The sequence below is a fragment of the Vombatus ursinus genome, unplaced genomic scaffold (genome assembly GCF_900497805.2).
Source record: "Vombatus ursinus unplaced genomic scaffold, bare-nosed wombat genome assembly UNPS02014768.1, whole genome shotgun sequence".
Classification (NCBI taxonomy): domain Eukaryota; kingdom Metazoa; phylum Chordata; class Mammalia; order Diprotodontia; family Vombatidae; genus Vombatus; species Vombatus ursinus.
The window spans coordinates 29,167,128-29,182,086 of record NW_020954546.1 but is presented as its reverse complement, the minus strand read 5'-3'; the positions used below and the strand labels follow the sequence as shown (position 1 = coordinate 29,182,086).

General features: G+C 43.7%; 1 protein-coding gene across 2 annotated transcripts in view; it reads right to left on the bottom strand.

Moving 5' to 3' along the window:
• Positions 1-1,893: 1,893 nt before the first annotated feature.
• RHBDL3 (rhomboid like 3) overlaps positions 1,894-14,959 on the bottom strand; it is a 65,348-nt gene continuing 52,282 nt past the window's right edge. For both annotated transcript variants that reach the window (XM_027862191.1, XM_027862192.1), the window contains 2 exons: positions 4,984-5,044; positions 1,894-2,761 (listed from right to left, as the gene is read on the bottom strand). In XM_027862191.1, coding sequence (XP_027717992.1) covers positions 2,490-2,761; positions 4,984-5,044 — 333 coding nt within the window. In that variant the 3' untranslated portion in view covers positions 1,894-2,489. The remainder of the gene's footprint in view (positions 2,762-4,983; positions 5,045-14,959) is intronic.

The following is a 14,959-nucleotide window of genomic DNA, read 5'->3' as shown; positions in this document are numbered from 1 at the left end:
TCTCAGCTGGATCCATGCTTGAAGCCTTCTTGGCTTGGTAGGGCTGATCAGAGCTTGTGTTCCACAGGGACAGCTCCATGGCACGATGGGACACAGGAGAAAGGATTTGCCTGTGTGACCTACATTGCCATGGAGATGAGACTCTCCAGCAGAAACCATCCAAGAGTGCCCCAGACAGTAACATGTTGAAATGGGCACTTGTGGGAGAGGCTCTGAGAGAGGGTCTCATCTCCATGGTGACATGGATTATGCCAAAGTTGACCCCAAAGCCTCAGTTTTTCTTCTCCTAGTCTCCCATTTCCTGGCAAGGTTCCCACCCAAATGGACCTACAATACAATACAACTCTTTTTTTTTTTTTTTTTGGTAATTACTACATCTCCAGAGGTAATTAAAAAGTAGAATCTCAAAATCTGGACTCTGCTAAAAGGAAACCCAAGGGAAACTCCCCTCCTCTCTCTAAGTCTCCTCTATTCATAGAAAACCCTGGCATTTCAGAATTGGAAAGGTCCTCTGGGAGATCTAGCCTGACCCGATTCAAAGAATACCCACTCTTACATACCCAAGAGATGCTCCTCCAGCCTCTGCTCAAAGACCTTAAGGTGGGAACTCGTCACCTCCAAGGTGACTGTTAATTTTTTTTTTTTTTAACAATTCTAATGGTTAGGAAGTTTTTCCTGGCCTCAGTTTCAAATTGCCTGCTTTGTAACTTCCCTTATTGCCCTAGCTCTGTCTTCAGGAGTCAAACAGAATGTCCAGGACCTCTTCCAGGTGACAGCCCTTCAAATACCTGGATAGAGCTATGATGTCATTCTCATGTCTTACCCGATCCATACTAAATGTTCCCAATTCCTTCAATTTTGTTTTGTTGTTGTTTTAGTCGTAACCAAACAAGGGCACTGGAGTGGTTTGCCATTTCTTTCTCCAGCTCATTTTTACAGATGAGGAAACTGAGGCAAACAGGGTTAAGTGACTTGCCCAGGGTTACACACCTAGTTCAGTGTCTGAGGCTGGATTTGAACTCAGGTCTTCCTGACTCCAGGGCTGGTGCTCTATGGCATGGACTCAAGGCTCTTCACCATTCTAGCTGCTTTTCATCTTGTTCCCCCCACCCTCCCTCCACTCTTCCCACAGCTCAGAGGATCTCCAGGGAAGGCTGTGAAGTCATTGTTTCTGCTCTGGTTCACAAATCTGGCAGGATCACCAGAGGGAGGGGGACGGATGCAGTGGGAGGGTCCATAGAAGAACACTGAAGCTTTTGTTAAGAGGATAAGCCCAACAGTCATCACCTACTCTTTGTTCCCAATAGGCAACATCCCAAACAAATTCTTGTGTTCATGGATGGAATGGGAGGTACAGGGTGGTGGTAGAGCTGGGCAGGGTACGGAGAAGACCCTAGGAATAAAGTTTAGGTAAAAAAGGAGCCAGGACATTAGGGCAAAATGTCAAATAGAGGGAAACCAAGCAGCAAAACCCAGGGATTGGGGTGGTATGACCAGAGAGGTGTATGAGATTGTGCATTGGGAGGGTTGGTGCCAAGCAACATCCAAGGTACCCTGCGTTTATTTCCTAGTCTAGGCTTCTTTCCGGATAGGAACAGGCTCACCAGGAATGGGGCAATTAGTGGGTGGAGGGAGGGCTGGGCTAAGACTCTAATTCATCCTGGGCAGGCAGGTACTGGCCTCCTTCCACCCTTCTGAATTGAGATCTTAGAGGAAAATAACACACACACCCTGCTCGTATGGGGACAACCCTCTACTCTGAGTGGAGAATCCCACCTTGTCAATTATACCCACAGGATTATAGAAGCAAAGAATTAGAGCTAGAAGGGACCCTGGAAGCCACTGAGTCCAACCCCCTCATTTTACAAGAGAGGAAACTGAGGCTCAGGGAAAGTAAATGACTTGCCCAGGGTCACATAGATTAGAATCCAGGTCTTCCCAACTGCAAGTCCATTGCTCTATCCATTGTAGGAAGGCTGGATGACCTCCCCTACTGGCTGTTCATTCAGCTCTAGTCCAGCTACTTTACAGAGGAAGTGTCCTTATTCCGCTGTCCTCTCCAGGTTTTAGCAGTATTAGACACTGGGCCAGCTATGTCATTTCAAGAGCTAGGCCTCTGCTCATCTCTTAGGATCACATTTTGGTGGAGGGGGGGGCACTGTTCAGTTTTAGGTTAGGGAAGGGGTAAGAAGTTAACTTGAATTCACCCGGAACAAGCCCAGGCTCCCCAGTTGCATCCAGAATTCCCAACCCTGGGCCTGCTCTGGCAAGAACTAACATTGCCTTCTTCATCTTTATAATGGCCTTTCAATGAATATCTTTGGCTAGCACTTTCCTTTGCAGCCCTTCCAATTCCCATATACAAAAATAGAGCCACCAAACATCGCGTTTCTTCCTTCCCTTTCTAAACCAAGCTGGCGATGAAGAATAAATGAAAATGAAAATGCTCAAGAGTTTGATCTCCATCAGCAGCATCTCGAGGGGGCTCTTCATGGAGGAGGGGGCAGCCGGAGGTCCAATAAGCTGTAGGCAAAGACATTCCAGAAGACTGCAAACAACACGAAGACTGTATATATGGCCACGAAGATCCACCACAGCGACTGATCCTGGAGTCTCTGCTCATAGTTCCTTAAGACCACCACGCCCAGGGTGATGCCCACTGCCACACCACCCAGGTGGGCCACGAAGCTAGGGTGTGGGCATGGGGGGTACGCTGATGGGTGGAAGCGCAGCCAGACGGCCCTGCCAAACTCCATGCTCACTGCAAGGGGTGGGAGAAACAGAGAGGGGGCCAGGTGGGTGATGGGACAGAGCAAGGTCATGGAAGAGAAAAGCTGGAAGGGAGTCTGTCTCCCTTCATCAAAGGTCATCGAGTCTGTCTCCCTCATTTTACAGATCTGGAAACTGAGGCCTAGAAAAGATAAGTGACTTGACCAAGGTCACACTGGTAGTAAGTGGTGGAGCCAGCACTCATAGAGTCATAGAATTAAAGTTGGAACAGATCCTAGGGGGCCCCATTTTGCAAGGACCGGTTAAGTGAGTTGCCCAGGGTCACACGACCGGTCTTAGGTGGGTTCTTTTGTCTCTAAATCCATCCCAGTTCCCACTGGTCAGGAGAACAGGACCCTAGGCCTCATACCTCTGAGGTTATGCTATGGGCCACCATGATGAGTCTCTTTATCTACCTGGTTCTCAGTTTTCCTATCTCTAAAATGGACATTCACCTTTTAATGTGTAACCTATATTTCTGATACTTTCGACTTAGAAGAAATCCCTATGATGGGCATAATGATGGTGATGACGGTTTGTTTATTTAATTTAAGCAGAACTGCACAGAGACCCTGCTCAGAGCGGTCAAACACAGCAGCAACAATACTAGTGCATCCTGAACCGATTAAAATGTAATTGGGAAAGATTTAGCAAAATAATAAAAAATAATAAAACATAGATAACATTAAATTTGAAAACCAAGCCCACGGGGATCTTTATGTATGGATTAGCAGCCCTTGTTTCTGTTCGACTTGGAGCCCATTGCTCTAATGGATTTCTCAATTTGTCCCTTCTCCAGTCTCTTATCCTGTAACTCTAAATGTCACCTCTAGATGGCAGCACAACAACCATCAATTTCAGCAGTGCTCTGCACCCTAAGCTGCCCATTTCCCAGGGTACCCTGAGGCACAAAGAGGTCTAATGTGACAATGTCTTACCCCCAAACATCACTGGCTCTTTTATGAGTCTCAGGACTGGGCACTTTTGTTTTTTAAAGAAAGAAATCAGGGCTTACACAGATTGCTTCCTTCCCTCCTCTCAATGGAAAAAGAGAAAAGGTATTAGTGCATATAAACTCGTTTTGTTGTTATTTTTTAATCTGGTGCCCCTAGGGAAACAGATTTCTTATCTGGCTATAGATGCTGAAACAAGTCCCAGCTCTCTAGCTTTCCCCAAGACTGTGGGATCTCAGCCCTGAGCTAGGATTCTAAGCCTACCCATCTCTTATTAAAAGCTCTATGGTAATCTTTCAATTGGGGAAGACCTTAGAAATCATCTCTTCCAACCCTCCTCATTGTACACATAGGGAAACTGAGGCCAAAAGAAGACCAAAAACATTGCCTAATGATGCATACTTCTTAAAATCACAGAATCACATTAGGGCTTAGGGACACTGAAAATTTCAGTGACCTGTCCAGGGTTGCTGGGTAAGTCATTATGTGTCAGAAGCAGTACTTTAACCTATGTCTTTCTGAGGCCACACTGATGAAATAATAGGTTTTATCCCTACCCCCCCCCCCAAAAAAATTCATGTTCAGTGCCCAGCACAGTGCAGCACACACAGTAGGTACTTAATAAATGTTCCTTAAATTAATTTCTGTGCAGGGTTGGGCAGCTATTCCAAGTTAACTCCTAAGGTAGATTGGAAGTATGGTGCAGGGGGTAAAGGCAGAGCCCTCCTGCTGACCTTCTTCCTTATGCAGACTTCTCTTTCAACCAAGAAGAATGAGGCTGCCCCATTCACTGTCAGTGCCTACTCAGTCCAGTCTGGGCTACTATGGTCATGCCTCCTTCTCTGCGTCCCCATGTAGGAGGCAAAGAGGAATCCTGGGAAATTCTCTTGACCTGAGTTTGAATTCCACCTCTGAAGATCATTAAATGTGTGACCATGGGCAAGTCACTTCACATCTCAATTTCCTTATCTGTAAAATGGGGATTAAAAACGATTGTTTGTACATGTGTAGCCTATATCAGGTTGTATGCCATCTTGGGGAGGGGGAGCAAACTTAGAACTCAAAATCTTATAGAAGTGAAAGTTGAAAACTAAAAACAAAAAAAAATAAAAAAAATTTAAAAATAAACTACATAACTGAAAAAAAAATAGGGATTAAAAATTGGAGTCCTTTACCTCACAGGGTTGCTATGAGGTTACAATGAGATACTGGGTATAAAGCATTTTGCAAACTTTAAGGGGTTAGGCAAATGGACACTTACTACAGATCAAGGCCACGGCCATCCTCAGCAGCTTGAACTGACACTCCATTCCTGACCAGTTCTGAAGAAAAAGGAAAGAAACTGAAATCAATTCCATGCCAAGAGCCTCCCTTTAAGAACTGAGTTGCTTTTCATAAGAAAAGAAGCGGAAACTAAGGTGGTGCTCATCAATTGGGGAAAGACTGAAGAAGTTCCAGCATAGGAATGCGATGGAATACTCTTGTGCTATAAGAAATGATGAAGGGGATGGGTTCAGAGAAACCTCAGAAGATTTGTATGAACTGACGCAGAGTGAAGGAAGCGGAAGCAGGAGAACAATTTATATGATTAAAATATTATTTTATAAATTAATCCTTTCGGAAGATTTAAAGAACTCTGCTCAACTCCATGATCAACCATAATTCCAGAGGATCAGCATGAAACATGCTGTCCACCTTCTTCCAGAGTGGTGTAGACTCAAGATGCAGGAAGAGACAGACATTTTTGGACATGGTTATTGATGAAATTTGTTTTGATTGACTATGTGTATTTGTCACAAGGGTTTTGTTTTTCTATTTGTTTTTCAATAAGAGGAGTGTGAGAGAGATAAAGTGAATTTTTGCTTATGAAAAACAATTAATCAAAAAGAATTAAGCTATATAGGTTAATCTGATTATATATTTAAAAAGAAAAGCAAGATGTGAATAATAGAGACTGGCAGTTTCATGTATAATCCTCTCCTGTTCTATTATGCATACCCAAATGCCCGTTTGTTGAGAATAAAAATAAAATTTTTAAAAGGACTGAGCTATAAAAACCAGTCCCTGCAAAGCAGATAAACCCTTTCCACCCAAGAGGGTGGAAAGCAACACTACTTGCTAAGCTAATTCTCCATTAGCTTGTAAGCTCCTAGAGAGTAGGGATTATTTCATTCTTTGTCTTTCTATCCCAGCACCTAGTACAGTGAATGGCACTTAATAAATGCTTGTTGATCAATTTTGCGCAAGGATTCCTAGCAGAGTCTGTAAGGCAATTGCTGCCGCGCCCCCAACACCTTCCTTCTCCAAGTGCATTTAAGATTCATTTTACAAAAACTCCAATTGCTTGGTAGCTTTTCAGTGGCACATCTATGGCATAAAGCACAGAGGAATTGTTTGCTGCCTGCTCCAAATGCAGTTCAGTTGTAATTTTCAAGTTCCTTTTTGGGGGAGAATGAGTTAAATCCAGAGGCTGTTCCCACAAGGAGCCCAGTTCAGCGACAGGGGTAGGTATCTGTGCCAGGGAACACACAATGAATTCCATTGTGTAAAAGATCTGCTCTCTAGCGAATAGCCTGTGGAGGGCAAATTGGTAAAAAGAGAAACCTTTAGGCATCTCCCTGTACCTCCCCTTTCCCATTATTTTTCACTGACCAGCAAACTGTTCTTTACAAAACGTGAGATGTAAGACACACGAACTCTCTTTAGAACTGAAAATCTAATCCCCAAATAAGGATGCAATAACTTCTAAGAAGCAGATGGCTGGGGAGCATCACTGGCTGGTTTGTGTCCCAAAGGGAAACCTCATGAGAGATCAGCAATGACAATAAAAAAAAGGAGTAAGGTTTTTCCCACTGGCTTTGACCAACACAATTCTATTTCTGTTGATTTTTCTAAGGGTACATTTTCTAGTTCTCCCATTACCTATTAACATAAAACTAAAAGGGAATTGGAGGGTTCATCTAGTCCAGGGGTGGGGAACCTCAGGCTTCGAGACCACATGTGACCTTCTAGGTCCTCGGGTGTGGCCTTCTGACTGAGTCTAAGTTTTACAGAACAAACCCTTTAGTAAAGGGATTTGTTCTTTGAGATTTGGATTCCGTCAAAGGGCTGCACTTGAGGACCTAGAAGGCCACATGAGGTCCCCACCCTTGATCTAGTCTAACTCCTTTCTGGAATCCCTTTTGAGGTTTCCCCAACAGGGAGCCATCAAACCTCTGTGGAAACACTCAGGAACAGGGACCTCACTCCTTCACAACTGCAGCCTTTTGGATCATTGGGAAGCTACATTTGTTACTAAGCCCTTCCCTCATATAAAGATGAAATCTGCCTCCCTGTTAACTTTGTATAATTGACGCATTTCGGAGTTAGAAAGGACCTCAGAGAACATCTACTCCATCTCCAAACTGAAAAAGAATCCTCTCTACAACGGACTTGACAAGTGGTCATTCAGCCTTTGCTCAAATACCTCTGATGACGGAGAGCTCACTTCCTCCCACGACAGCCTATTCCACTTTTGGATCACTTTCTTGGTTAGGAAGTTTTCCCTAACATCAAGCCTAGAATGGCCTCTGCCATTTCCCCTCAATGCTTCTGGGGCTGGCTGTCCTCTAGAGCCAAGCGGAACAAGGCTAACACTTCTGCATGCCAGCCCTTCAAATATTCAAAGACAACTATTGAGCACCATTCAATCCAAACGCTTTGGATGAGCACAGGTCATGCTAGACTAACCTCATTTCCCCTTTTAGGAGAAATGGTGGACAGATCAAGGAAATGCTTCCAGCAAGGCATCTGACAAAGTCTCTTGTGCCAGCCTTACGAATGAGATGGAGAAAAGTTATCTTGATGCTGGTTCAACTAAATAGATTCCAAAGACTCGAAAGAGAAGTCAGCCTTTAATGTGCTGATATCAACTTGGAGGAAATTCTCTAGCGCAGTGCCCTGGGGATCAGTCTATGGTCCTGCGTTGTTTGACATTTTAATCAATGACTTAGATAAGATATAGACAACATGCTTGGAAGATTTGTGTGAGACACAAAGCTGGGAGGGACAGCTGGCTAACACGGCGGATGAAAGATATCCAAAAAGATCTCAGCAAGTGAAAATGATGGACTGATTCTATTGTGGTGACGTTCAGCAGCGAGAGCATAAATTTCTCTGCTTGAGCCAAAATTCAGGATAGGAAAGACATGGCTAGACAAGAAAGGATTCTTGTGAAAAGGATCTGGGAGTCTTAGTGGACTCCATGTGAGTCAATAGCACAACATGGCAGTCAACAAACTAATTCTCTCCCAGGTAGTGTTTTCTTTTTATTTTTTGGGGGGACTAGGCAATGGGGTTAAGTGACTTGCCGAAGGTCACACAGCTAGTAAGTGTTATGTGTCTCAGGCCAAATTTGAACTCAGGTCCTCCTGAATCCAGGGCCAATGCTCTATCCACTGTGCCACCTAGTTGCCCCCCAGGTAATGTTAAGAGAGGCATATAGTCTAGAAGAAGGGAGATAGCTGATAGTATCTTGGTACTCAGTCCTAGTCAAACCACATTGGGAGGGAATGTTGTAGGCATCACGTTTTTAGGAAAGACATTGATGAAATAGAGCTTATCTATAAGATGACAACCAAGATGGGAGGGTACTGGAAACCATGTCACATGAAGACTGTTTGAAGGAACGTGGGTTGATTAACAATGAGAAGACTTAGAGGAGACGTGACACTCATCTTCCAGTGTGTGATAGGTTGTCCTGTGCAAGAGTGATTGCACTTGTTCTAACCGGTACCAGAGGACAGATCTAGCAGCAAACAGGAGAAGTTGTAGAGAGGCAGAATTCAGCTTGCTATAAGAAAGCTTCCTAAGAATTAGAGCTATCCTCCAAAAGACTCACGATAGACAATGCTATCCACATCCAGAGAAAGAACCATGGAGTCTGAATGCAGATGGAAGCATACTCTTTGCTCTCCTTTTCTTTCCTTGTTTTGTTTTGTTTTGTTTCTTCTTTCTCATGGTTCCTCCCACTAGTTCTAATTCTCCTTTACATCATGACTAATGTGAAAATATGTTTAATATGAATGTAGAGCGTATATCACATTGCATACCGTTTTGGGGAGGGGAAAGAAAAAGGAGGGGGAGAAAATTTAAAACTCAAAATCTTACAGAAGTGAATATTGAAAACTAAAAATAAATAAATTAATTATTGAAAAAAAATTAGAGCTATCCCCAGGTGGAATGGGCTGCTTCTGGAGTTCATGAATTCCCTTTTCCTGGAGCTCTTTAAGTGGAGGAACTCAGAGATGGTGTAGAAAGGATGCCTACTCTGGTTGGAATAGTGGATAGGGGGTTGTATTGGCAGGCACGAAGAACTGAGGTCAAGTCTTGTCTCAAGACACTTACCGTCTGTGCTGTTTCACCCTGGCCAAGTCACTTGCCCTTTATTGACCTCAGTTTCCTCATCTGTAAAATAGGTACAATAATAACATCTATCTCCCAGGGTTGTTATGAGGTTCAAATGCAATACCATCTAGAAAGTGCTCTGCAAACCTTAAAGTGTGCATAAATGCTAACTATTATTATCAAGGTATAGGCTAATCTCTCACATATAACCTCAAAAGTTCATTCTATCTCTTAGATTCTACAAGTCTACTAAGTGTCTAACATGTGCAAGAAACTGGGCCAGGTTCTAGGACTATAAGGATGAAAAACATGGTCCCCAGCCTCAAGGAACTTACAATCTAATGGAGGGGCCATAACACACACATAAAGAAACATGATGTGGGATTGTGGTTGCTGTTAAGTCATTTCAGTCATGTCTGACTCTCCATGACTCCATTTGGGGTTTTCTTGGCAGAGATATTGGAATGTTTTGCCATTTCTTTCTCCAGTTCGTTTTACAGATGAGGAAACTGGGACAACAGTCTTAAACGGCTTGTCCATGGTCACACAGCTAATAAATGTCTAAGGCTGGATTTGGATTCAGGTCTTCCTGACTCCAGGGCTGGCACTCTATCCACTGTGCCACCAGCTGCCCATGATGTGGGATAGAATGAGATAAAAATAAAGGAGAGATTCCAAGAGCTGGCAAAAGAATGTCTGAGTAGAGAGAATACTTCCACTGTGGAAATCATGGAAACTTTCATGGAAGAAGTGGGCCCTGAGCTGGACTTGAAGAGAAGGATTTTCATTGGCAAGGATGAGCAGGGAGGGAGTTTTCAGCTTGGAGAAATTAACTCTGAGAACACCAAGAGGCAATGCAGAGATAGCACAGACCCAGACGAAGGAACAGCAAGTTAGCCCAGTTGAATATGTGAAGGAGAAAAGAGTGAACTATGGCTGGGAAAGTAGATTTGGGCCAGAAGCCTTCTGGGTGATGGCAAGTCAAGAATTCATCAGATATTCTGCTTTAGAAGACCTCCATTTCTGCTATGGTCTGCCCTTTTCCAGTTGCTCTCCAACAACTTTTCCCTTAGGGCTCTTGCATTTCCATATACAGGTGTAAGATATGTGTGCCCAATGTAAGGCATGTATCCAATGGGTTACCTAAAGGTATAGCCATGGCTAATGGGTAGCATGAATAGGTATGATCTGAGTCTTGGCCAACCTCCGTGGAGAGTAGCCAAGGCATTATTTGCAAGCTAACTGGAGGGCAGAGGCGGGCAGGCATGCCCCAGGAGGGTTAACTTGGCTTTCGTTTCCAGTCTTCAAAAGGATTCCCTGGCTAGAGTTACAGCCATTCCCCCTCCCTCAAATATCTCTCTGGTCTAGGGGTATGAGTCTGGGTTCAAAATGAAAGTTGCTTCCCTGGTGGTTTCATAGGGAGGGCAGGCCTTGGCTTACACTCACCAGGGTAGCTCCTTCCCACCAAATGCTGGGGACACAAAAGTCTACCACAAATAGAGAAAAATAGCAAGCAAACCCTTTTAGCCAAGCAAACAGCAAACAGAAATCACAGAAGTTATACAGATTAGAATATACCAAAGAATATACAAGAGTAAATGATCTTTTTAGCTGGGAGAGAGATGGGATCTCTGCTCAAACCAAGAGAGGGCCTGAGCTCTCAAAGAAGTCCATCTTGTGGTCTCTGGGGAGGCAGGCTGGAAATTGGAGATATGTTTACAAGCCAGCTTCCCCTACATTTCTGCTGCTTCTCTCTAAACCTGTGTCTCTGCCCGTGGGTCACTGGAAGCACATGTATCCGTCTGCCAAGAAGCTTGGGCACCAATTCCATCCTTCAAACAGGTATGAGGTATGTCACCTCTGCATTCTCCCTGCCATAAGGAGTGACATCTCACTTCATGGCAGTAGCAATTCACAAAATACTCCAAGAATGGAAGTCTGGGTCTCTCTTTCTCTCTCTTTCTCTTTCCCTCACACACACACACACACACACACACACACACACACACACACACACACACACGTGTATATGCATGTTGCAATACATACACATGTATACACATAGATATATAGATATATGTGTACATTTAAGTTTACACATATACAATGTGCATACATACATACATATGTATGTATGTACGTACGTACTCGATGATCCCTGGGGTATCTTTTAGTCCTACGGGTCTAATATCTATTTAATTCATTGAATCAGAATTTTTAGGCTTGGAAGATATCTTAGAAACCACCTAGTCCAAAGCCCCCATTTTTATAGGTGAGGAGGGTGGGGCTCAGAGACATGACATGACACCCCCACAGTGAGTTAAGGGCAGCCCCAGGCCAGAACCAGGTCTCCCAACTCTTAGTCCCTCACACCACCTTCTCCGATGTATGTTCACAGTCTGTGAGCAAACACAACTCATCGTCTTGGCCTTTTTTCTTTTCGGCTCTGGTTTCTCTCTCCCCACCCCCACTCCAACCCCAAAGCAAATATTTTATAGGCCATCAGCTAATCCCAATAGCAGTCAGGGGGTGAAAGTATAATGTCACCCTTTTCCTTCCAGCTGTCTCATTTTCTAGGGCCATTATTCCCGCCAATAAAATTAGCACAGCGAAACAACATGAGAGGGGAAAAAAAAATCACACTCACACTCTGAACGCTGCCTCTATAAATGTTCAAAAGCCTCAGGGCCCTTGAGGAATTAAATAAAAAAAAAAAAACCCCTTTGACACCTTTTAATTCAATTCTCTCCCAGGTTCCAGTCGAGCGAAAAAGTAACTACCACTGTGTCAACCTTGCTTCTACAACATCCTTGACAGATGGTCGTGCAAACCTTTACTTGAATACATCCAAGGATATGAAGCTCACTCTCCCATGGAGCAGCCCTTCTCACTATTGGACAATTGCACAGCAATTGATTCACTAATCATGAACATGGGCATCATTGTCACCTAAGCATCAAGATCTCAGCCACAGAGACCCAGGTGGGAAATTTATATTCCAAAGCAAGTTGGCATTCCACTTTTAAATGGTTTCCTGTTACATATACAAGTCTATCTCACCTTGAGAAAATCTAGTGAGTGAACAAGCATCCAAACTCACTAACACATAAATTAAGGTGAAATTATTTGTATTATAAAAAGACATTAAAATAAAAAGGAGTCAGAGTTTTGCTACTTATTAGATGGCACAGCGGATAGAGCACCGGGCCTGGTATCAGGAAGACTCGTCCTCCTGAGTTCAAATCTGGCCTCAGACCTGTACTAGTTGTGTGACCCTGAGCAAGTCACTTAACCCTGTTTGCCTCAGTTTTCTCATCTGTCAAATGAGCTGGAGAAGGATCTTTACCAAGAAAACTCCAAATGGGGTCACAAAGAGTGGGACACAACTGCACAAACAACAACCTGTGTGACCTTGGGAAATCCACTGAACTTTTCTGGGCCTCAGTTTCCTCATCTGTAAAATGAGCTAGAGAAGCAAATGACAAACCACTCCAGCATCTTTGCCAAGAAAACCCAAACGGGGTCATAAAGAGTCAGACAGAGCTGAAAAATGACGAATAACACCGAATTATTCTTTACTGTCCCATATTAAGTTAATTTATAGCCATTTATATTGTATATATGTATAATATATCCATGTATATGCACATATACATGTACACACAGGTAGACAACATTTGATATAATAGATATGTTCCTAAAAATTATATGTTATCTGAATTTTTGCAAATTGGAAGAAATGCTAGATTTGGAATCAGAGAATCTGAGTTCAAATCCTACCCATGCTATTGGCTGCCTATGTAACCTCAAAAAGTCATTTAACTCCTCCAGGCCTCAGTTCCCTTATCTGTTGAATGAGGAGATAAGTCCTAATGGTCTTGTCCAACTATGAAGTAGAATTCTGTGAACCTGTGTTTTAAAATTAAATCACAAAAGAATAAAGGAACTGATGGCCTAAAAGAAATAAGAGGGGATTCATAAACTTTAGAATTGAAGGGAACCTCAAAGGCCGTCTAGCACAACTCTCCCATTTTACAGAAGAGGAAACTGAGGCAAACAGGGCTAAGTGACTTGCCCAGGATCACACAGCGAGGAAGTGTCAGAGGACAAATTTGAACTCAAGAAGACCTGGCACTCAATCCACTATGGCGCCACCTTGCTGCTCAAAGAATAACTAGGAAACCAATGAATCACATTTCTGTTTTCCACTTTGATTTTCTGAAGCTAATTCTTTATCTTAAATAAAGAATCTGGTTACTAATTGGCCCTTGGGAAATGAAGTGATTTCTGCGTCTAGTTTCCTGGCATGAATTTCCAAGGCTTCCAATATTCAAATCTATTTACAATTAGCTGTATGGACTTGGGAAAATCATCTAACCTCTCTGGGCCTCCATCTTTTCATTAGAAAAGTGAGGGGACTGGACTGGGTGGTGTCTAAGGTCTTATGTAGCTCTAAAGTTGTATGTTCTACAATAAATAAACACATTCATTTCAAGGCAGAGCCTCTTACTTAAACAATTAGCCTTGGGGATAGAAATGTAAACACATTTATTATGTTTCTATAGGTGTGAGCAGTAAATTTTTTAATTGTTCTTCCCTGTGTGGCTACCAGTTGGAGTTCGTAAAGATTACACATTTTGAAAAACATTCACACAAGATGAACTGAAAACAAATTCTCAGTTGTTTGGGCTGAAAATGACTCAATGTCTAGCTCCCTGCTCAACACAGAACTAACGTGGGCATAGGAAAAAGCAAAACTGGCTGCCAACAAGGAGAAAACCAAACTAGCTGGGTCAGGAAATGAGTTGTTTTGTCCCAGCAGGATGCAGACAACTTTGTGAGAAGGCCAACCCCTGTGTCTCACTCAGGGAGGAGCAGAATACGCTGATGGAAATCTTTTGGATTCGGATGGGTGCCTCTGCCAGACCTCATTGGATGGAGCTATTCAGCTCATTAGGCCAGGAAGACCAGCAGGCAGACAGACTCCTCCTCCTCCCTTCCCCCTCTCCCCAGGGAATACTCCTGGGAGCTGGTGGCTGGGAGCTCTAAGCGACTCACCAGGCTCAGCTGTCCTCCCGGAGTCTCTCCTTGAATCATTGTTTCCCAAAGGGGGATGGGTATCAGGATGGGCGAAGAGGAGAGGGGAGGGATAGCTTCTTCTTGTTTGTTTGTTTTTAATTTTCCATGTGTCCTTTTATTCTCTGTTCTTTCATTCCCACACGCATGCTCACATGCTCCCCAGGGGATGTAGGCATCTCCTTTGATTACTGAAAGGAATGTGTGTGGTTTGGGGAGGAAAGTAGGGACTGGGGGGGTTGGGAAGAGGAGGGAGGGGAAGCAAAGGAAAGAGGAAGGGAATTCAGATAAAAACTTGGGCTGGGAAAAAAAAGAGGACACCCAGAGTGAAGGACCTATTTCAAATGCTCCCACTGTAAGCCACATTGTACTATGAAGGTTTTCAGGGACTGCCCTGTGTTTGTTCTACAGAGTATGGAGCTAAGCGGATATTCACAGAGGCCCTGAATCCATCGAAGGAGCAAGCACAGCCTGGCTCCTTCCTCCTCTTTTCTTTTGGGGGGGGGTAGCGAGGGGGGAAAGTCCTTGTACAAAAGGGACTTAGTTGGATGGTTGGAATTAAATGAGCCAGAATTTAGAGGGGTGGGAGGCAGGAGCGGGTTAGATGAGAATAATTAGGGCAAGAAACCTGGGGAAAGTGTTGAGGAAGCTCCCAGAACCCTGGGCTTAGTGGGTGACAGGGGTAATAAGCAAGTCTGACCAATGATATTGACAGACACATGGAGAGACAGAGAGGCAAAGAGGCAGAAAGACAGACAGACATAATAAAGAAGGAA